This window comes from Rhineura floridana, chromosome 10, assembly GCF_030035675.1.
Source record: "Rhineura floridana isolate rRhiFlo1 chromosome 10, rRhiFlo1.hap2, whole genome shotgun sequence".
Taxonomy (NCBI): domain Eukaryota; kingdom Metazoa; phylum Chordata; class Lepidosauria; order Squamata; family Rhineuridae; genus Rhineura; species Rhineura floridana.
Genome location: NC_084489.1, coordinates 51857247 through 51879884, shown reverse-complemented (window position 1 = coordinate 51879884; position 22638 = coordinate 51857247). Strand labels below are relative to the sequence as shown.

The 22638-nt window shown below is 38.7% G+C and overlaps 1 protein-coding gene across 7 annotated transcripts in view; it reads right to left on the bottom strand.

The window, feature by feature from the left end:
• Nucleotides 1–22638, bottom strand: part of SLC25A13 (solute carrier family 25 member 13) — a 155656-nt gene that overhangs the window by 32675 nt on the left and 100343 nt on the right. For all 7 annotated transcript variants that reach the window (XM_061587746.1, XM_061587750.1, XM_061587751.1 and 4 more), the window contains 3 exons: nt 20382–20434; nt 19438–19518; nt 1093–1233 (listed from right to left, as the gene is read on the bottom strand). In XM_061587746.1, coding sequence (XP_061443730.1) covers nt 1093–1233; nt 19438–19518; nt 20382–20434 — 275 coding nt within the window. The remainder of the gene's footprint in view (nt 1–1092; nt 1234–19437; nt 19519–20381; nt 20435–22638) is intronic.

Genomic DNA, 22638 nt, shown 5'->3' with positions numbered 1-22638 from the left:
ACTTACCACTAATGGAAAGAGAAAAGCCATAATAAAAGCATCCACTAGTGGCACTAATTCTTGTACTGGCAGAGTAGTTTTACCATTACCACCATGTCAGGAAGCAAACGATAACATGACCATCGTGAAAATAATATATTCAACCTTATTACCCTTAACCATAGATAGCATTTTACTATCACTCTGGAATTAAGAAAAACATACATCTGCAACAATATTTTTTTTGTTATGGACAACATTTAACTAGAATCTGGCTATTAGTATGAATTGCAATATACTAAACATTTGTTTTGGAACAATAGCAGGAGCAAACAAGTTACACACAAACGCTTGCAACAGGAGTTCATGCAGCCCTTTGTTTGCATGAAAAGTTACTTTGGGAGGGGTCACTGGGAACAGGAAAGTGGAAGGAGTGCTCAACACACTCCCTGCCTGCTGCTTTCACATTTCATGTCTGTTCTCCCCAGCTTCCCTTCCCCACAGTGTTTTCCGTGTGTGTTTTTAAGGACAAAACACAGACCATGGAGTTCAGAAGCCAAGGTTTCCTCATATCCTCTAACTGCACAGCAGCCTGGCCCAACCAGATTGGCCAGAACTTCTAAGGCATCAAAGCATCTGAGCGAATGGCAGCTACAGGAATGGTGACATCAGAGAGCCAGGTAGCCGACTCACTGGAAAGAGTAACAAAGGACTATTGTGACACCAAAACAGACCAATACGATGTTGCTCTGAGATTAGAAGATTGCTTTTAAATAACAGTGTTTAGAATTGAGACATATATTGGCTTAAATACAAGGAACAGGAGCATGTAGGACTATAGGAGGAAGCTTACTCATGGGCCTGTTGTGTGCTGATGGGCCCTCAGGTATTCTAGAATTAAGAGGTTTAAGCCATGAAAGCAAGTTGACAGAAATTTCAAAGAAATTTTAGCAGTCCTTGAAGCTTTTGCTACAAGGACTCATATTTCTTTAATTGCATTTTCTGGACATTGGTTATTTTTGAGATACTCTTTTGAAATATGCTACTTTTTGCTATGAAATGAGCAAGTTTAATGTAACAGATTCTCTTCAGTTCACAACCAAGATGTATTACCTTGTAGAGCCCAAAAAATCCCAGGTCCCGGAGTACAGTAAGGGCACTAACTCGTGGACCAGTCGTGATCTCTCCAGCCACTTGCAAGCGAATCTTGACAATTTCTAGTGGGTTGGTGAAAATCACTTGAGATCCTCCAGCCTGGGGATGAAAACACAAGGGTGACACTGTGAGCATGCACCCACTGTAATGGACAGGAAAGAACAACTCTCCAAGTTCTGCTGGTGCAGCAAAGTCTCCATTCATTTCAATGGTGTCTTCACAAGGCATCCAGGCCTTACAGAGATGAACGAAGATTGTGCAGCTGCACTGCTTTGTAGACAGCAATGAAAAGATAAAAAGTTGGCAATTATGCATTTTAACTGTAACTGATTTATGGATTGCAAGCTACTGGTGTTTTAGACATGATGAGCTGAGGAACACTTACATAAACAAATGCCACTGTAGCTCATCAACATACAGCTTTGCTAAAAAGAAGCAGTCAGTAACATCTAATTTCACTATACACAGTCCAGGGGTAGAGTAAAGCAAGCAATAGACATTTTAGAAACTGAATTAACTAAATGCAAGAAATGAAATCTGCCTGGCAGGATCTATAGCATTCTACTAAATAAGGAAGTCTGGCTGAAGCTCTCTCTCTCTCTCTCTCAATTTTGGCACCCGTACAAAAAAGTGCTGTGGAAACATATGTATTTACAACAGCTAATTTCCTCTGCTTTTAAAAAGTTACTGAACTGAAAGTTTGTATATCCTCAAATGGCATTTCACTCAGTCGCTGCTAATCTGATTTGAACATCATTTCTCCATGCAAAAGGCAGTCCCACTTTATTCAGTTTCCCCTCTATAGCACTAGAAGAACTCAATAAAAAACTGAAGAGTTTTAAACAACTCAGTAGTTTATATTAACCTTGGATAATGATTTGGCCACTTGCTTAAAGCAGGTAGCCATGAAGAACTGCCAAAAGCCCATTAAAACAATAACATTTTGGCTGACTAAAGTACATTGCTAATAACGCTACTCCTATGCATGGAAAGCTTGGAAGGACTGGGATGCAAACCAGTAGTCCTGGCAGGAAAAGAAAACAGCCTTGATCCCCACTCATATTTCATTCCCCTCCTGTCCCTCAAAACCCAGACATCTCTGGGGCATTAGGCATAGGGCTGGTCCATCCCACATTGGGATGCTGTAACTTCCAGGACTGGACTACCAAGTGCTGAGAAAACAACACTGTAAGTCGGTTTCAACTAAGTCCTATTCCAAGTAGGCCTACTGAAATTAATGAACCTGAGTGAGTCATGTCTATTAGCTTCAATGGGTCTACTCTGAATAGGATTAGCACTGCATACCACCCTATGTGGTTAGTACTAAAGGTGAAGAGATGAGTGCCCTGGTTTGCTGCAGAGCTTGTGTGGCTCCTTTACTCAACAGCCCAGCTGCATATTTCATTTTGACAAATCCATCCCTCTGCAGTAGCAATTCTCCAGTTCTGCCATGGTGAACCCACAAAAGGCACAAAAACAATTTTTCAAAATGTCTCCAAGAGTAATTAAGAGGAAACAGAAGATGACAGATTGTTTACCTGGCTGTGCCCACTCTTGGCCAGAGGCCACAGAAGAAAAAAACCAGGACAACAGAGGGAACAGGACTCTAAAATTTCTGTATAACACGCAAGTGCTTCGGGTGATTTCCAACTGGTTTTGCCTGCATTAATGCTCCCGATGCTACTCCTAGGCTCATCAACAATGGCAGATGATCTCAAATTAAAAATGCTAGTGAGGAAAGAATGCTGAAGAGTATGCAGCATCTATTCTTGTGTGCCATCCCCATCGCACATGGGGCCTCATAAACATTTCCTCAAAACACATGGAGGGAATCTGATACAGATGGATTATGTTAACAAGGGAAAGATGACAGTTCCAGCCTTAAAACCCTTTGAAACCAACAGTCCTACTTGGGGTTATTAGAGGCCAAGTCATTAGTTTCTGATCTCCAGCCAAAAATTTAACTCCAAGTCCACTCTGGGCCTTCCTCTAGTATTTTCCACAATTGATATGCGATTAGCCATTTCCTTCTATTTATTTTAATGAGCTGCAACTGTGGATATCATTCCTATATTGAAATAATTAAGATGAGAGCAATATTCTTCCTGAAGTTTTCAAACTTTGAAAGAAGCTGTTAAGCAGCTTTAAAATCTGTATTATTTTAAAATACATGTGCAACCTGTGAAATACTGCCAAGCTTGTTCTAAAGTGGCAGTCTTTACAAGCTGTGAAGTTGAAATAAATGATAAAGGCACTTAAAGACACCAGATGGAGAGCAAAGTTTATGACAGCTCTGATCTGTGGTCTCTTTACAATAATCTGGGAATCCTGCAATCCTACAATAGCGAGAGTGCAGAAAGGGGGAGGTTTAGTAGTGGGATGTATTCTTTCATGCACAAGGCCCCAAATTCCTCTGTCTGAATTCCTGAACATAAGAACATAAGAGGAGCCTGCTGGATCAGGCCAGTAGCCCATTTAAGTCCAGCATCCTGTTCTCACAATGGCCAACCAGATGCCCATGGGAAGCCCAAAGTAGGACCTGGGTGGAAGAGCACTCAGCCCTACTGCGATTTCCAGCAACTGGTATGTGGAAGCAAAATGCTTCCAACTATGAAGACAGAACATAAGCTATCATAACTAGTACCCACTGATAGCCCTATCCTCTACAAATTTATCTAATCCTCTTTTAAAGCCATCCAAGTTGGTGGCCATTACTTCCTCTTGTGGGAGCGAATCCCATAGTCTAATTATGTTCTGTGTGAAAAAGTACTTTTTTTCATATGTCCTGAATCTTCCAAAATTTAGCTTTATTGGATGTTCACGAGTTCTAGTGTTATGGCCGGGGGGGGGGGCTTCTCTCTGTGCACTCTCTCCATGCCATGAATAATTTTATATACTTCTATCATGTCACCTTTTACTTGCCTTTTCTCTAAACAAGAAAGGCCCAAATGCTGCAACCTTTCCTCATAGGGGAGTTGCTTGATCCCCTTTGATCATTTTGGTTGCCCTTTTCTGAACCTTTCCCAACTCTACAATATCCTTTTTGAGGTGAGGCAACCAGAAATGTACCAGTATTCCAAATGTGGCTGTACCATACATTTACATACCAGCATTATATCGGCAGTTTTATTTTCAATACCTTTCCTAATGATCCCTAGCATGGAATTTGACTTTTTCACAGCTGCTGCACACTCAGTCGACAACTTCATTGAACTATCCACTACAACCCCAAGGTCTCGTTCCTGGTCAGTCACCACCAGTTCAGACTCATGAGTGTATATGAAATGAAGGTTTTTTCCTCCAATATGTATACTCTACATTTGTTTACATTGAATTGCATTTGCCATTCACTCAGTTTGGAGAGGTCCTTTTGGAGCTCTTCACAATTCCTTTTTGCTTTAACAATCCTGAACAATTTAGTATCATCAGCAAAGCCGGTCACCTCACTGCTCACCCCTAACTCTAGATAGTTTATGAACAAGTTAAAACGCCCAGGTCCTTGGGGGACTCCACTTTCTACATCACTCCATTGGGAAACTGTCCATTTATTCCTCCTCTCTGCTTCCAGTTTCCTAGAAAGTTCCTGATCCACAGGAGGACCTCTCCTCTTATTCTATGACTGCTAAGCTTACTTGAGATAACTTGTCAAAAGCCTTTTGAAAGTCCAAGTACGCTATGTCCATTGGATCACCTCTATCTGTATGCTTGTTGACACTTTCAAAGAAATCTAATAATCCTGGAGAGCCATTGCCAGTGAGTATGGACAATACTGAGCTGGTACTGCCCACATCCTAATTCTCAGATTATCAATGTATATCATATCAATGGAGATCAGGAGGGCACCAACTGTTGGGTGCTTTTCGTGGCAATTAAAAACTTACCTCTTGACCCAAGTTCTTCCTAAGTGTTAAAAGGCTGACCCCTGGCTTCTCTTGCTGCTGTAATTGCTACTGATGAAATGGCTTTTATGGTTACATTTTCTTATATGTTGTTTTATTGTTCTGTAAAATGCCTTGGTATTTGAAATGAAAGCTGGTATACAAATAACCATAGTAAATAAAATAACAACAACTTAATAACTGGGGGGGAGTCAATGGTCTAACGCAGTGTAAGGCCTCTTCTTATGTACAGGGCACAGGGTTCAATAACAACAGTGCTTGTTTTTCTTTTCTTTTTTTAAAGCAGGCCACTAGTTCTTAAGCCTGCAAAAAGTAAGCTTGAAAGTATGTGGGAAGTTCCTGATAAAATCACCAAAGCCATAGTGCTAAATAGGATTCCCACTGGTCAAGGGGCAGGGCTATTTTAACACTGGTATCAAGTTAGCTGTTACAGCCAATACTCATCATGCAGGTCTTTATCTCAATTTTAAACCACCTAAAACAGTGACCATTATATCTTGTAGCTCCAGTCTGCTGCAAAGCAACTTGGCCTCCTTTGTGCCTTGCTAGCAGCAGCAGCAGCAAAATCGCTAAAAAGCAAATTCAGCACATTTGCATAATTTATGCGATTTCAGAGTTCACCCCATCACAAAGTGTCACCAATGCCTCAAAAGCAAGAGTAGCTGATGACAGCGCATGGCATGCCACCGGTAGCAATGACTCCTTTCATGTGTACGTGACCAAGCACCATAATAGTTCTAACTACTGTGATGCCAAAGATTTTTTTTTAATTGAGCATGCATTGTAATGGTGAAAAGGAAGCAGTTTTTATATATGCAGACGCTAGTATTCTGTCATTGGAGGGTGAAGTCCTGGAAACCTTCCATAGCTAGTACAATTTGAGACTGAAATATGGTATTAACAATGCGTTGGAATTTTCTTACATTGTGTCCACAAGAGTTAAAACTTCACCAAAATCACTCTGGAAGCATATATGTGGCAATGCCATTGTCTAACCAATGATGCTAAATTGGTTTTTGACAAAGCTCTGCGGTAGTTAGAGCAGGGCTGGGCAACCTGTGCCCTCCAGATGTTGTTGGACTCCAGTTCTCATTATTCTTGACTACTGGCCATGCTGGCTGAGACTGATGGGAGTTCAAGTCCAACAACATCTGGAGGGCCACAGGGTCCCCACCCCAGAGCCAGGGTGCTGGCTTTGGATGCAGGTCCAAATCCCTTCTCCACAATGAAGCTCACTTGGTGGGCCTAGAGCAAGCCAAGATCTGTCAAGCTAACCTACCTCACAGGTTGCTGTGAGGCTCACTTGGAACTTCTTGAGGAATGGTGGGATAAACATGTTATAAACACAGACATACAAAGAAAAAAGGTTTATATTATGCAACCTGCAGGAATTTAAAGCCCTCATGCTCCAAATATTGCTACTTCAGAAACTTCAGCAAGGTCTCACAAACTGCATTATGTACGCAAAGATTCAATAAATGATGACACTCAACTCTATCTCTCCTTACCTTCTGACTGCAGGGTGGGAGTGCTCATCCTAAACTGGTGCCTGGAGGCTGTGAAAGGCTGGATGTGGGTGAACAAACTGAAACTTAATCCAGATAAGATGGAAGTGTTGCTGGCCAAGGGGAAAACTGTGCCAGGGATAGGGTTGCAACCTATTCTGGAGCAGGTTTGCAGTTTGGGAGTTCTCTTGGATCCTGCCCTGCTGCTTGAATCTCATTTGTGGCTGAGGTGGCTAGGAGTGCTTTTGGCCATCTTAATAGGGTCTACCAGCTGTGTCCATTCCTGGAGGCAGTTGACTTGGCCACAGTGACACATGCTTTGGTGACATCGAGACTTGACTATTGTAACGCACTCTATGTAGGGCTGACTTTGAAAACAGTTCGGGAACTACAGTTCGTTCAAAATGCTGCAGCCAGAATGTTAACTGGAGCATGGCACAGGGAGCATATTACCCCTGTGCTTTACTGACTCCACTGGCTCCCAGTTTGTTTCCGGACCCAATTCAAAGTCCTGTTTTTGACTTTTAAAGCTCTAAAAGGCCTTGGACCAGTGTATCTGAAGGGCCGCTTGCACTCATATGGTCCTGCCCTGGATTTAAGATCATCTGCCTCTGGTCTCCTCTGAGTGCCTGTAATTACTGATATCAGACTGACAGGCATGCACGAGAGAGCCTTTTCAGTTGTGGCTCCTAGGCTTTGGAATTCATTGCCTCAAGAAGCCTGTTCTGCTCCCTCCCTGATGGATTTCCGGAAACTTGTAAAAACTATCTTGTTCCAGAGAGCCTTTGAGAGGGTCTGACAAGTAAGTTTTGACCCTGTCTCTACATTTTCTATTTTTAATTTTTCTTTTTTAATTTTTATCTTGTGGTTTTCACTATTGTTTCCCCATATATGTACTCATATATATACATGTAGGTTTCTCGGTTTGTTTGTATATATATGCTTATGGTATTTTATGGTATTTTATGTATTTTAACTTACTGTAATGTCTTGAGTTTTCATTCTGTAGAATTTTATTGTGTGTGTGTGTGATTTTATTGTAAGCCGCTTTGACTGCCCCATTGTGGGGTAGAATCGCGGAATAGAAATATTTTAAATAAATAAATAAATAATCATTTGATTAAAAAAAATTAAAAAAGCACTTAAAATATCAGCCCAATATTTTAAACAATAATAAAAACACTGACACACTTTTATTTAAACCAAGAGGAGGCTAAAAGCTGAATTGTTTCAGCACTAAAGGACCACACATCAGGACAGCAATAGGTTGCCTTATCCATTCTGTAATGTAGGCTAATATTTATATATAAATGAAAATTTGTTTCTGCACTTTTTCAGTGACAACTCTTGACTTCAATACAAAACCACAATATCACTAGACACCTCTCGATGGCAGTATAACCTTGTACACATGTGTCTATCATCCTTGCCCCCCCCTCTTTCTTTCTCATACTTTCTCTGCACTCCCCAGGAGAAATGCGGGGAAAATCGGAGATTTCTCCTTTGTCTGAAGGAAGACTGTTCAGTCAGTTAGGAGAAAGAAAAATATTAGCACAATGCTGTTGACCATCTTAATTACATGTCAGGATGAAAAGAAATGTGCTTGTTTGCTTGGGTCCACGACTCGAAACAAGTTGAAGAAGGCTTTCAGATCATTACATACAATTGAAATACAGAGAAAAGTATGCAACTGTAGATGCAACTTGGGTCCTCCCCCTTTCTTCCATTCCCATGTCTTGCTAAAAACTTTTGCAAATGAAGTGGCTACAAACAGTGAAGTTTGGGTTTTGTAAAGTACAATTTCTTTAACTGCAAGCAACTGTTGTGTTTGCCTTGTAAATGATAGATGGAACTGCTTGAATGCTGGAAAAAGCCAATTTTAGAGTAAACTTGCACCTTGGAAATCTAGCCTGTCTGTACCTGCACATTTTTCAAAAAATGAGGCCAGCATGGGCTAACGATCCTCCTGGATCATCTCAGGCATCCTGTTTCCAACAATGGCTAGTCAGATGTATCTGGGATTCTTTTCTTTTTTAAAACTTACTTAGGCTGCAATCCAATACACGCTTACCTGGGAGTAAGTCCCATTAAACCCAATGGAGCTTACTTCTGAGTAGACACACACTGAATTGCAGCCTATGTTGTCTTTTTTCTAAAGAATTTCAAACCCTTTCCTCATAAACTAGGAGATCCAGCCCTTTTGACTTTTTGGCTGCCCCTTTCCACACATTTTTCCAACTCTGCAATATCATTTTTGAGTCGGGTAGTCACTTATGCATTACCAAAATAGAGTAACTGCATCATTTAAAAAAAAAAAGGACAAAAGGGCGCATATTTGCATAGAATTTACATATGCCAATTTATGAGAAATAATGGCTATATTTTAAATAGAAATACAATATATCTCATAATAGCGGGGAAGACTGCAACCAGGTGACCTGTGTGTGTTTTTTGTTCAGGTGCTAACTGTTGATGGGCAACTCCAAGGCCCCTCCTGCTATCCAGTCTTGTCGCTCTTTCTTTTTAAACCAGACAGCCCTTCAAATACAGTTTGCCTTCACACAGGAGGAGACTGAAAAGTTGGACACACAGCTACCCTAATTTTGAGGGAGGAGCCACAGAACTATACCTGCTACTACAAAGGCAGCTAGACCACAGGTTTCAATAAGAGTATTACTATACTGGTCAAAGTTAGAAACCATTACAAAGTTATGAATCAGGACAGTTCGCATTTAATGAGGAAACTCGTTTCAGCCCATTGTTATTTGTAGCCACCTTGGCTCTTCTAAATCACAGGGAGGAACAGCAGATTATACGATTCTACCCAATGGACAAATTCTTCAAAATGTTGCAAGCTTTTAAACAACCATCTCCTTCTTGCCTCCTGTACCATCACAGTATTCTGCACTTTCCCCCTCCTCCATATTTGTGCTCTAAGTATCTGAAGAAAATGGAGTCCCCAAAGGATATCAACACATCTCTCTTCTTTTCTGTTACCCAAAAAATTTAATAAGTGGAGAATCAGCATGACTACATACTTGGCATTCTGCAATTACTAGAAAAGGTTTTTTCCCTTTATGTTGAAAACTCTCTTCCCTCTTTTTTTAAAAAAAACAGGGATTGATCAACCAAGCACAATAGGAACACACAGCTTAAGAACCTCTTTATAACAAAAACTTTACTTACAAAAATGCTGAAGATTTAAAAAAAAATTAATTCCATTAGATAAACTGAACCAAAATTAAGTAATACATGGAATTAAACATTACAAAATATTAATATTTCTACTAACATTTCATAGATGTAGGCTTCTGAGAAAAAGATGGAAAATTGAAAGATCTCATTCTGATTTTCTAATGGCATGCTTAAGCAGGAAAAATATAGTTTATTTACAAGCTCTGACCAGTTCTGTGCTATAAAAACAGAAGACTTGATATTTTTCACTTTAGTAGCTATAGCAGTTCTTCAGAAGCTGAGCCAAGAAATCAAAGTGGAGCCTGTTTGATTGATGTTATAAAAGCAATTAAGTCACAGGTTTGTCAAATATGTTAACATTTGGCTCTGCCTCTAGTATGTGTCTATTTTGACTGTAAGTAGTAGAAGTAGTAACATTTAATGATTTACAGACTTTCCACGTCTTAAGGTCTGGTAGCTGAATTAAATCAATGACACCATCTTTTGCTCTCTCTCTCTCTCTCTCTCTCTCCATGTAGAGATGTGAAGGCCCAGAAAAAAAATGGAAAATTTTGGGGAAAACCTGGGTTTTTTCTGTTTTCCCCCGAAGCCTTTTTTTCTAAAAAATGGGAAAAATTGAAAAAAATGAAGAAAAATGGATTATGGAATGTTTTATTTTAGCATGATGAATAAAATGTTTCATTGAATATTGCCCCCCCCCTTTATCAGTTCTTTTTATGGTAATGCATCCTTTATGTCTGCTTGACACTGGAGGACTAGCGGAGACAAAAATAATTTTCTTTGTTAATAATGTTGATGGTTTCTTCTGTGTTTTTTTCAAATTATTTTTAGCCTGCTCCTCATAAACTGGCACAACAAAAGAGGTTCCTTACAGTTCAGGTGTTCCTTACAGTTGGATCTTGTAGATCCATATGTTACCAAAAAAAGGAAAATTTAAAAAAGTACATTCAATTTGTAATACCTATTTGAATAAAATATACTTTTAATATACCAAATGTGATAATTTTATGCCAAACCAACTTGTACATAATTACATTTTAGGTTCCTGAAGTAACAAAGTGACTTTCAATATGTAAAAAGTGCTAATACTGCTTTTTTTTCAATTTTTCCAAAAATTCTGGGGAAAAAAAAGGAAAAAAGGTTTTTTCCCATGGCTTCAAAATTTCTGGAAATTTTACATCTCTATCTCTCTGTGTGTGTTTGTATTAGTATTGTATGGCAATAGTATTTATTTATTATGCCATTTTTAAAAAGTTATTTCTTGACTCAATCTCTCTTTAAATCCGTTCAGTTATTGGTCATACAATGACTTTATTCATTTAGAGTAAACAAACATTAACAATAACATGCAACAAAATACGATACGAAACAATAATAAATTCTAGATTGTCTAAATTGTCAGCTTAACAAACAACCACTTGAACTTACATAAAATTGTCACTAGTTTTCAGGCCCAAATAGTAAATCTAGCCATCCAAAATGTAATAAATATATTATACTTAAAAAACGAGAACTTAATCTTATCAGTTTCATCAATTTTCCTACTCCAAGTAAACAATTCACCAAGCAATTTCTTCCCTGGCAAATTATAAATGGGAAAATATAATAGAAAGTGATAAACATTTTCCATTTCAGGCATACACATAAGCATTGGCCTAGTGGTACCTCCTTATATTACCATTCTAGAAAGTGAGTGAGCATAGTCTGAAGCCGAAGGGCTATAAATGCCCTACGGGGATGGGTGGGGAATGGAATTTTCAGCCCCATAAAATGTTGTAAAACAAGGATAAACAACAGAAAAAACATGACGCCCTGGACTGCATGTGAGAGAAATTGGTAAAAAGAAGAGCACGATGCAGGAAAAAATTAAGACTGAAAACAAACTAGTAACAATATGCATGAATGCTTAGTCCTTACACTAGCTGTTTCCAAATTTTCATTACAAAAAGAATACACTAAGCAATGCTGTAAATGAACTTAAATAATAACCATAATGAATGGATAAGGACAAAGCATGAAATACTTTATCTTTCAAAACAATAACCCTTCTTTTTCTTAAAACAAAAGGTTGCTTAACCTCTTAAAGTAAAATAAATAAATAAGATAAAATAACTGCTCGGGGGGGAGAAGGAGAGGAAACAAAGCATTTAAAAAATGATTTAGGCTAAAGGTAAAAATCAGCTCATGCAAGAAACTTCAATTCTGCAAGAGCTGCCAGAGATGACCACTCTCATCCCGACATAACAGACTTGATGCCCAAGCTGCATCCCATATCAATTCAGGAAGATGAATTACTCAGTGAAAACAAAATTCTATGTTTTTGAGGGTGTTCAAATTATACTCCAGACACAGATCCAGCATTTAAACCCCTATTACATATGGAGCTATCAGCATATTCCTATATGCTATACTATAGATGATAACTGCCCTTCCCTGGAGAAGTTAGAACAAACATAACTTTTCCCCCATACTCCATCACTCCCCCAACCACAAGTATCTTTTCTCTCTTTGAATAAAGTGCAGTGTTTTTATTTTATCCACAATGTAAACTTCTGCCAAATAAAATAACTGATCAGCTCAAGGTCTTTGCTTACTGCAAAAGCTTTCATTTTTCTGCACACAACAGTAACAGGTATGAGAGATTCCTAGAAGTAAAAAGCACATGGATCACAAACGTTCTAATCCTTCTGTGTTTTGCAATGATCTGAAATTATCTCAGAAGTATAATTTCACATTACACCAACTGGATCAAACTCTATTAACTTGAAAACAAAAGAAAATATATGTTGTATTAAAACATTATTGTATTTCCCCTTCTGCCAAGCACAGCTTCTTCTAAGAAGCTGCTCAATGCAGATCCTTGCAAAGTCATACCAAGCTGACTCTCTGGAATGGCCCAGACTCATTTTTTCACGAGCATTTTAGGGTACATACTTTTTGCTGGCATACATGCAAATCCTAAAATATAATTATGCTTAAATTAAAACAGAAAGATGGAAGATGTTCCATGCTTCAAGTGTTAAAGTGGACAACTGCTTGAATTTAGAAAATAAGAAACAAATATATAATTAGGGCTGCTTTCAGACAAGTGGCTCCTAGGGCGAATACATCATTGCTCTTCCACAAGGTGTTGGGGATATTGCACTTTCTGCATGTTCATCACCTCTGTGTTCTGCTGACACCCGTATGCATGACATAGCTGATGTGAGTAGGGAAGGTCCTAGTCACCTGACCAGCGATATGAAAAAAGAATGAGAGTGAGAAAAGTGTTAATTTATCATTAAAAAAAGCCCTCATTTAATTAGCACGAAACATTTTCTCAATTTACGCATGATTGATTATTACAATCCATGAACTGTCAAAAAACAAAATGTTTTAATGTTTGTTTTGGATTAGAAATTTCGACTGGAAATGTTTAAATTAGGAAGAACTAGTGATGACTGGAAAGGGTTTTCCCCCCTCTTTTTATACTGTTATAGTGCTATATACACTCTTTCATTTAAGCAGTATTTTGCTTAAAGTTTAATATTTAACCAAGCTATTATCAAGAAAATATCTTTAAGCAAAAAATAATACCCAGAAAAGAATTATAGCTCCAATTAAGTTTTTTTAAAAAACAAAATCGGGTTATAAAATGGTGCCAACATCTGTGTTACAGTGAAAGCATGCTGAGCTATGATAGGCTAACTTTTGTGATATGTCACTGTCAACATCTTTTTTAAAAAATGGGAGAGAAGTGCTAAACATATCACCACCTATGGAGATTGCACTACTCTTCTAAAAGAAAAGGCCAGGCTTTCAGCAGTAAGAAAAAAGATGGAACAAGCCCTGGGAAAACATAGGAGGGTCACAAATAGATGACAACATTGTGCCGATTCCCCTGTAAAATGTGAGCAAATGGGTGTGGCAAATCCACGCTAAAGGCCTAGTGTGGAAGTCGCCGAGGTTAAATAGTTTTATACCACATTATGTTTCACCATGCTTGATCTGAGATATTGTGCCACCAGTTTTTAAGTGAATGCTCAGTTAGAGACAGCAATAGCATCAGTGTCCAAATAAAATAAATAGTGCACAAACGGCTTCTTTTTAGTCCTGCTTTACTGACTCCTCCTACAGGTAACAAAAACTTCACTGACAAGCTTGTTTATGTATGTTCAGAAGGATTTGCTTTGATTATTTGCATCCTTTCTGCACATACAATTAGAATTAACACAAGTTTGGCATTATTAAATGCTACTGTTTCTTTACAAGTTATTATTTAACCAACTAGAATACTTCTGTCTTCTAGCAAAGACATCTAATGATAGTTTAACCTATGGTGAAAGGGAATTCATCCAATGCATATTGATCAAAATGAAAGACTTAGTTACAGAGGACAACTGATTAAGTTACAGGAAGGACCTGGAGGGAATAGGAAGCTGCCTTTTACCAGATAAGACTATCTTAGGCTTGTACTGCCGGCGGTGGCTCTCCAGATTTCAGGGAGAGGTCCTTCACATAACCTGCTACCTTGTCTTTTATAAAAACAAAATGGAGACACGAAAGACTGAACTTTGGACCTTCAGCATGTGCTTTACCATTGAGCTACAGTTCTTCTAAGGAACATAGGGAACTGCCTTATACCGAGTTAAACCACTGGTCCATCTGGCTCAGTACTGTTGACACTGATGGGGAGCAGCTCTCCAGGGTTTTATGCACTGGTCTTTCCCAACCCTACCTGGAGATGCCAGGACTGAACCCAGGGCCTTCGGCATGCAAATCATGTGTTCTGCCTACTGAGGTACAGCCTTCCATGGAAAGTATTTTAATGCTCTCCAGTTCCCCCTTGCACTACAATCCCTAAGCACAAGGACTTGACACTCCCACTGATTTCAGATGGGATTTGCATCCAAGTGATTGCTATTAGGTTAGCATACACTGGTTCCTATCTGCTGTAGTTTCCTGGGACCTACTGCGGAAGAAAAAATGAAGAACTGTTTCTAAAGGTGCAATACCACTAGCAGTGTCATCCAGGCTGAAGCAAATGGAAAGGACAGCTGAATTCAAGGTTTCTGCACAGGCAATTACAACAGCAAGTTAATTCTGTACAAGAGACAGTTATAAAGGTAAGCATGTAAAAGTCTGAGAAAGTAAGACCATTTAAATTTTTTCCCTTATCTTATCACTGCATTTACCTTTTCTCCAAGGAGCTCAAGGTAGCATACAGTGTTCTCTATATATTATCATCACAACTCCTCTGTTAGGCTGAGAGACAGTGACTAGCCCAGGATCCCACAGTAACCATCATGGCCAAGTGGGGATTTGAACCCTGGCCTCCTGGGTCCTAAGTCCAACACTCTAACCACTACAGCAAACAGTGTAAATACAGATCGGAGTTTGTACCCACACCATCCTTAGGCAGCCTAAAGAGTCCTGCAAGCAAGAGCTAGGAGCACTGCAATTATGTTGGAAGCTCCAAGGGACTTTCATAAACTGCAGATCAAGCTACTGTAGCACTAACAATGCAAAGAGCATGCCATCGAGCACTATACAACTTAGCACACTAACCATGTACAACAGGGTTGGGTTTTTTTAAAAGACCTTATGGATGAGAAACATTTTAGGACTCATGATTCAACAGTGTAACACATCAATCCTCCTTAATCTACTTCCTATATCAAACTAACCTTCCAAGATTTTCCCCCTTCTTAATGAGAAGATGGAATCGGGCTGTCAGCTGAATTAAGTATCATGGGGTCATGAAACAAAAACCTCTATTTTTCCCAGTGAAGAAAATAAATTTACTGAAACTGAAGGTGGCTTTTTCAATGAAACAAGCAGCTTTGTGGTTGCAAGTGCAAAAGTCAACCATGTGTACTAATTCTCAGTAATCATTCTGCAAGGTGAGCTCCCCAGTGACTCAAAAGTCAATGAATGTCAAATGCAGCACAAACAGCAAAGTGCAACTGTGCATGTGACACCGACCCCATCAAAGTGCTTTGAATTCCAGAAGGACAATATACCTGTTGAGCCACTCACAGCACTTGCTCCTTTTCTAGACGTCATTGTTTGTTGTTTTAAAAAAACCAACACAAAGTACAACAATCCCTAAGCTGGAATCAGTTTACAATTTAAAAAACAAACAAACCCTAAACCTTTATTATAATGAAAGCTAAGGGCAAAACAAAATCCCCGTTAAGCCTGCAGTCCTAGGACATGCTTACTTAGGAATTAAGTCCCATTGAAGTAAGTGGGGTTTACTTCTAAGTAGACACGCATATGATCGCTATCTCTTCGCAGATATAACACATATATTTTGAAATTGAAATCTGCTATCCTATTGCGCTAGGGTTGCCAGGTTCAGGGCCTGAGACCGATCCTGTATCTTTAGGAGAAGAGAAAGTCAGCCAAGTGCAGGTGTTCTTGCAACATTGTAATGGAGAAAACCACAAGGTGGAATTCTCCCTTCCCCCTGCACAACTTTTAAAGATACAGAATACCTCTTGGAGGCCAGGCCTGGCAACCAAGAGGTCTTCTGTGTCTTTAAAAGTTGTGCAGTGGGAAGGGAGAATTCCACCTTGTGGTTTTTCCCATTACAGTGTTGCAAGAACTTGGCTGCTTTCTCTTCTCCTAAAGATACAGGATCAGTCTCAGGCCCTGAGCCTGGCAACCCTATACTGCGCAGACCACAAATGTGCCAGTATATGCTTTCCCCCTCCTCTGTATCTGTTATGCTTTAACAGGTGCCTTCATGATTATTCAAGATGTGAGAATCTTATGGGCATCTGTACAGTAAGGATTAAGGAGAGTTTTGCACTTCGTATCACTGCTTCCCTCCCTCTCCATAGGCTGAATCCCTCTCATTTGGTGTAAAGAGCAAAAGTCAAACCAACGGATGGAACTTGCAGCTAGCTACTTGTTATGTTGCATACAGATCTGTGATTCTTTGGGGGAATTTCTTTTCTTAATACAGTGAGGTGGCATTCTAAGAGAGGGACAGCTTGAGCAGGGAAGCAGGGGTTTCTCCTTGTGCTGTTTTTCTACCGAAAATCATATTCTTCTCCCTTCCTCCACTGGCTGCTTTTATCACCCATGAGGAAAACAACAGTGATATCTTTTCTCAAATGAGGGGGAAAAGCAGCTAGGAAGTGCAATTTTCAGGAGAAAAACAGCACAAAAGAAGCCCCTCTTTTCCTTCAAACTGCAAACTCAGCAACTGCACTGTGTACAGAATAGGAGAACTTGCACCTGAAATCATAATCACAGCAGAAGTACACATAACACATGACTCTGCAGCAAGTCCTTCAAATCCAAGCATCACTGGCCAAGGCCTAGACCTAGCATTGTCAACAAGTGCCATATCCTTCTCTCTATTTCTGATGTTTAGGTGTGAGTGCCATAGCCAAGACGGCACCATCCAACTCCATAGGGAAGTATTGGCAGCCTTCCTAGGAACCCAAAAGTTTGCAGAAGTACAGTAACTCCTTTGGGGGGGGGGCGAACCAACCCAATGAGGACTGAGAATATTTAGTGGCCACAGAATGTCCCATTGATGCTGAAGGTAAAAATGGAACACTGAAATGGAGGGTGGAATGGGATGGAACATGTCTGAGTAAAGCAATGAACAGAAGCACTTCACACTTCAACATTTTGTTGCAGGCTCCATTGGTCTATTATTCCTGTTTTCAAAGAGAAAGCCACTGGAAAATATATTTGGGATCTGTGGAGGAAGGGTGGGATGTAAGATTTAAAGATGAATAAAAATGAAATAAATATAGAGGAATTACCATCTTCATCTATGCTGCCAACATTGAAAGAGGCACTGAAACATAAACAAAGCCACCCATGGGGAGACAACACAAGTCTCATCCTATCTACCTGGCACTGCTCTGTGCCCTTTAGTTAAACACTTCAATTCAAAGAAAGCCCTGGGCTGTTTGCCACCAAACATCGACTGCCAGGAAATTATGCAGAATCACATAATTAATTTTAGAGTCTGAGCGCCAACCAAGAGATCCAGCATACACAGCATTTTTTGAAAATGTGGCTAAGAAATGGTCCTCTTTGGGGACATAACTGAGTCACAATAAGTTACTAAAAAGGATACCTGCAGTATTACTAATAAAAAAGTATTTTGCAAAGTATCTATTATATAGAATGAATTAGGAAAAAACAATAAGCTGTACAAACTGACAAAATGTGAAATGGGCATAGATGGTGCTATATAAACTAACAACAACAACAGCAATAATAATTTGTCTGCTGCTGGGCTTTTGGTCATCTGGTAATCTTCTGCATCATCAAGTATTTTATTTCATTTTAATTTTTATTACTGTGCGTTTTATGCTTGTGAATAAAAAGGTCAATATTCTTTTTAAAAATTGCTCCCTGAATGCTTCTTCAGTTACAGAACAGGTGAGCCTACTTGGCAATGTGTGACAGGTCACTGATCAATCAGAGCAGACAGACATCACGCTCATCTCAGGAGAATTGCAGAAAGCTTAAGCTTCTCAGCCTGCACTACACTGAACAAAACATACTCCGATTGTTGCATTCTGCAGTGTGCTTTCTGCAAGCACAGCTGCATGAGCCTCTTCTTCTCCTGAAACTACGGTACTGTTTGCTGTGATCCAGTTTACACTTCCACGTTCTTTTCAGAAGAGATATAAATTGCTTTAAAGAGTGACCTCATCCTTCTTATGACAGCAGAAATTTACCAGTCGGCTTAGAACTCCACCAGCTTTACCCTGCCCTGATGATCAAAGCAAGTTTAAATGAACAGCACTCTCTGTCTTTAAAATGGCACTCATCTTTGAACAAGAGTTCATTTCATGTAAAAAGGATTTATAATTGCTTGAACAAAATCAATACTCCCTGATATAGCGCTGGTTATAATTATATAAATTGATGTTGCAAAACTAAACAGCAGAAATATTGTTGCTGGGAGAATGAAACACAGGTTGTTCACTAAGATACTGCCCCATGAAAACAAAACAGGCTGCATATAATGCATTTTATATACAGCACGCATTTTGGAACATGTAATGTATTCAGTTAATATTACAAAGCATATGAACACTATGGCAACAAGCAAGTGTAAGTTGTTTTTGCCATGTGCAGAGCCAGTACTATAGCATAAATGGGAAAATTAGGGGGGGGAACATGGACTGGGGGGGGCAAAGTGGAGAAGGATGACAAGGTAGAGTTTTTGCCACAATAAAACTTAACATTAAACCAACGTTTAGATACATTCACAAACACTGCATGTAACCAAGTCTAAAAACTTTGGTAAGCAAGTCATTAAAATGCCAAGTTAATAATGATGACGATAACATATATTGCATGTAACCAAGTCTAAAAACTTTAGCTAGCAAGCTGTTAAAATGCCAAGATGATAATGATGATAATAACAATAAATAATAATAATATACCAACATACATTGTACATAACCAAGTTTATAAGCTTTAGCATGCAAGCTGTGAAAATGAAGCTAATAATAACAACACAAAATTGCTAAACCACATCTTTTAAAATAAAATAATAAAAGCACCCTAAATGCTCACCCTACTACCATTTAATAGCCACCATCAATTGACTAAGAATGGAACCAGTAGGCTCACCATCTCTATAAATCAACGGGAATGCCTAATATTTCTGGTTAGGTATTATGGTTATCTTCATAATAAATGCATCTCAGATAAAGAAAAACAGAGAAGGTACTTACACAGCTACCAGCAAGAATTTCTGCTGTGAAAGGAACAGAACCATCCTTCATCATAAATTTGTCTCTCACAAAATCGTTTACCTTGAAAAACAAATTTTCAGTCAAATGAAGGAAGAAAGCATGTCCCATTAATTTTTTTTTTTAATTACAACTTTTCATAAATACAAATAATTCTATGGCTCTTATCAATATCATATGTATTCCTAGAGAAGAGAGAGGATTTTTTTAGCTTAAAACAGATTTACAGCATTGCCCAGAAGTTTAAGTTCCCGTGGGTGTATATATTCATCTGTAAAGATAGTATATTTTAAGCATTAGGTTAACAAATTCATAAATATTCTTAAATTCCTTAAAAAATATTTCACTGCCAGCAGCCTGATATTTAAAATAAGTTGTAATGATTTCAATCGAGTTTACTTCTTCGTTTGTACATACAGGATTTTAGATTAAAATTAAAAGTATCATTTGTTTTTTATGAATTTATTAGTGGCTTTTCAGCTTCAAACACTACAGAAAATAAGTAATGTAGGGAACAAGAAATCATATGAATGGGACTTTTTTGTATAAGATTTCCACTGCATGTCATAGTTATTTATATTAAAGCACAAGGCAATAAACTGGAAAGTTGGCGAAGGGGGTAGTTCAAGGTTTGTGCTGTTCTAAAATGAATAATGTAAAGCTACTGAGCTAAGCATTTTGAGTGAGGCTGTTAGATGATGGGCTTTACTTAGATTCTCATCCAAAACACACAAAAACTGACTATATGCCACTTGTAGTGCCCAGAGGCAAGATATGAACACATACTATATTCTGCATGTATAGTTTTATCCAAGGAAACTATGTAGTTATGTTGGCTTTAAGCACACAACCCTGCTAAGCCTTCTCACTGGAAAATTCAAAGATACAAAATAATAGATTACATAAGATTTTTGCATTGTACTTACAGTAAGTTTTATGGCCTTTTCTGGGGCTACTCCCAATAATTGTGGCAAAAGACCTGTAAATGCAAAGGGTGCAAAAATATGTATTATGAAACATAGCATTAAGCTGGCAAATAAACAGGTATGCAAAGTTCACCACTTAAAAAGTGGGAGGGCAATTTTAGGGCAATTTTCTACTATTATGTTCAACAAGAGTATCTAGACACTTCATTAAAAACAAAACAACACTCAACAAAAGCCATGGTTCAGAACACAACAGTTCAAACACCACCATATATCTCCGTTATAAATACTTAAAGTTTAAAGGAAATGATTAGGCACAATTCAAAAGCCTGCCCTTTACAGGTTTCCTTGGGCTCATTCAGAAGCAATAGATTAATTCTTCGTTGTACCTTCAGAAACCTAGAGACTAATATGGTGAAGTAGTGTTTGTCAAGAACAGCTACTAGTCTGGGGCCTGCAAAGGTGGTACAAAGGTACGTAGGTCATCACAGTGGCTAAGAGACAGGACTAGAAAGCCCATCCCACAGATGATTGATTGACTGAGTTTATTTATATGCTGCCTTTCCACAGTAAGCTGTGCCCGAAGCGGCTTACAACAAATATCCCCTTATTACCAAACACAAAATATTGGAGGAATGGAGGGTGGGGGAGAAAGCAGTTTACAAAGCATACTAATAAATTCACAGTGGACAGACATCAACAATTTAGCCAGCGCAGAATAAATTCAGTATTATAAAAGGAATAATCTAGAGTTAAATACATAAGCACAAAGGAAAAAGAAAATTAACAGATAATACAGTTTCAGTTGTTGGTGCAGGTCTTGGTGCACTCCAGGAATCCTAAACAGCCTAGCTTAAATACAGTTCAGAGGGGGAGTGGTCTTCTCACCAGGCTAAATTATTTGAACTTTCACCTCTGCCATTCACTTACCATCCTTACAGAGTTGCAAAAACTGGTTACTGTGTGTGCAAAATTATTTGAACGTTCCAAAGCACTTTACAAATAGTAAACTTTAACTGTTACTAGCAACAAGATCTACAGCAATAAGAAAAATACAAGCCAGGTCAAAATTATTTTGCGGCTATAACTCAGTAGTCAAGTACACGTCTTGATTGCAGAAGATCCTAGGTCCAGTTCCTGGGACCAGGTAGTAAGGCCAGCTGGGTAAGACCCACTGCTAGCAAGACAATCAAATGTCTGACTCAGTATACAGCTGGTTCCTATGGTCTTCATGTCTGATCATAGGTTCACATGGTGGTTTGTCCTGGTCAAACATCTTGCTATTTAGAATTTAAGTCTAGGAGCTCAGATTATTTACTTAGTGATGCACAAAATATTTGTTTTATACAAGTGCTACAATAAAACAAGCCAAATGCTGTATAAAATGTTCTTTGCAAAAAGAAAAAGGGGGGGAGAGCTTAATTTTATAAGCAAGCACATGTTGTAAGATTATTTACCATTTGCTTAAGCAACTATTTCTGAGGAAGTCAACAAAACAGAAATTTGCAGCTATACAAATTTTCATGTTTGAGTAAAAATAGCTCACAATTTTTGAACAAATTTAAAGCGGCGTCTCTCAAGGCAGATGAGAGAATAAAGCAGCATTAAGATTATTCCACCACTTTACTCTTTTTCATCAGCTTTTGAGATTTCTGTTTATGCTTGATTTTGGAACAAACCAATTTTGCTGCAACTACTGTTGCCTGCTATTTGAGAAGCTGCTAAATCTGTTTTGTTTTCTTTCACATAATGCAGAGATGCTGAAAATCTATGCCCCCCCCAAAAAAAGTACTATATTTCCTATTGTCTTTACCAATCTCTCTGCTGGATGATTGTGGAACTCAAGCTAGCTCTGTATCTCCAGTAGAGCCTACCGGTACTTAAAACCCATTGGTTTTAATGGGATGTTAGCACTTCTCATGTCTTTGGATTGTACCTATTATGTGTATTTAAGGCCCACACACAATAGCAGGCAATGATTACTCTCACTTATCTCTTTAGTATTCTAAGAGAACTTGAAAAGAAGACAGCCTTAATCCACTAGACAAAGGCCACATTCAGATGCAATGACAAAACATGGTTTGTCCTTACAAGAGTGTGGCCAATCTTAGGCTCACATTCTCCCCTTCCTCTCTTCTTTGTGGATGATGGGAGACAATTTAAGGCTTCCAGTCCCGGTCTGTAACAAACCACGGTTTTGTCAAAAAACAGGTAACTGTGGTTTGTTAAAAAAAAAAAAAAAAAAAGGTTACCACAC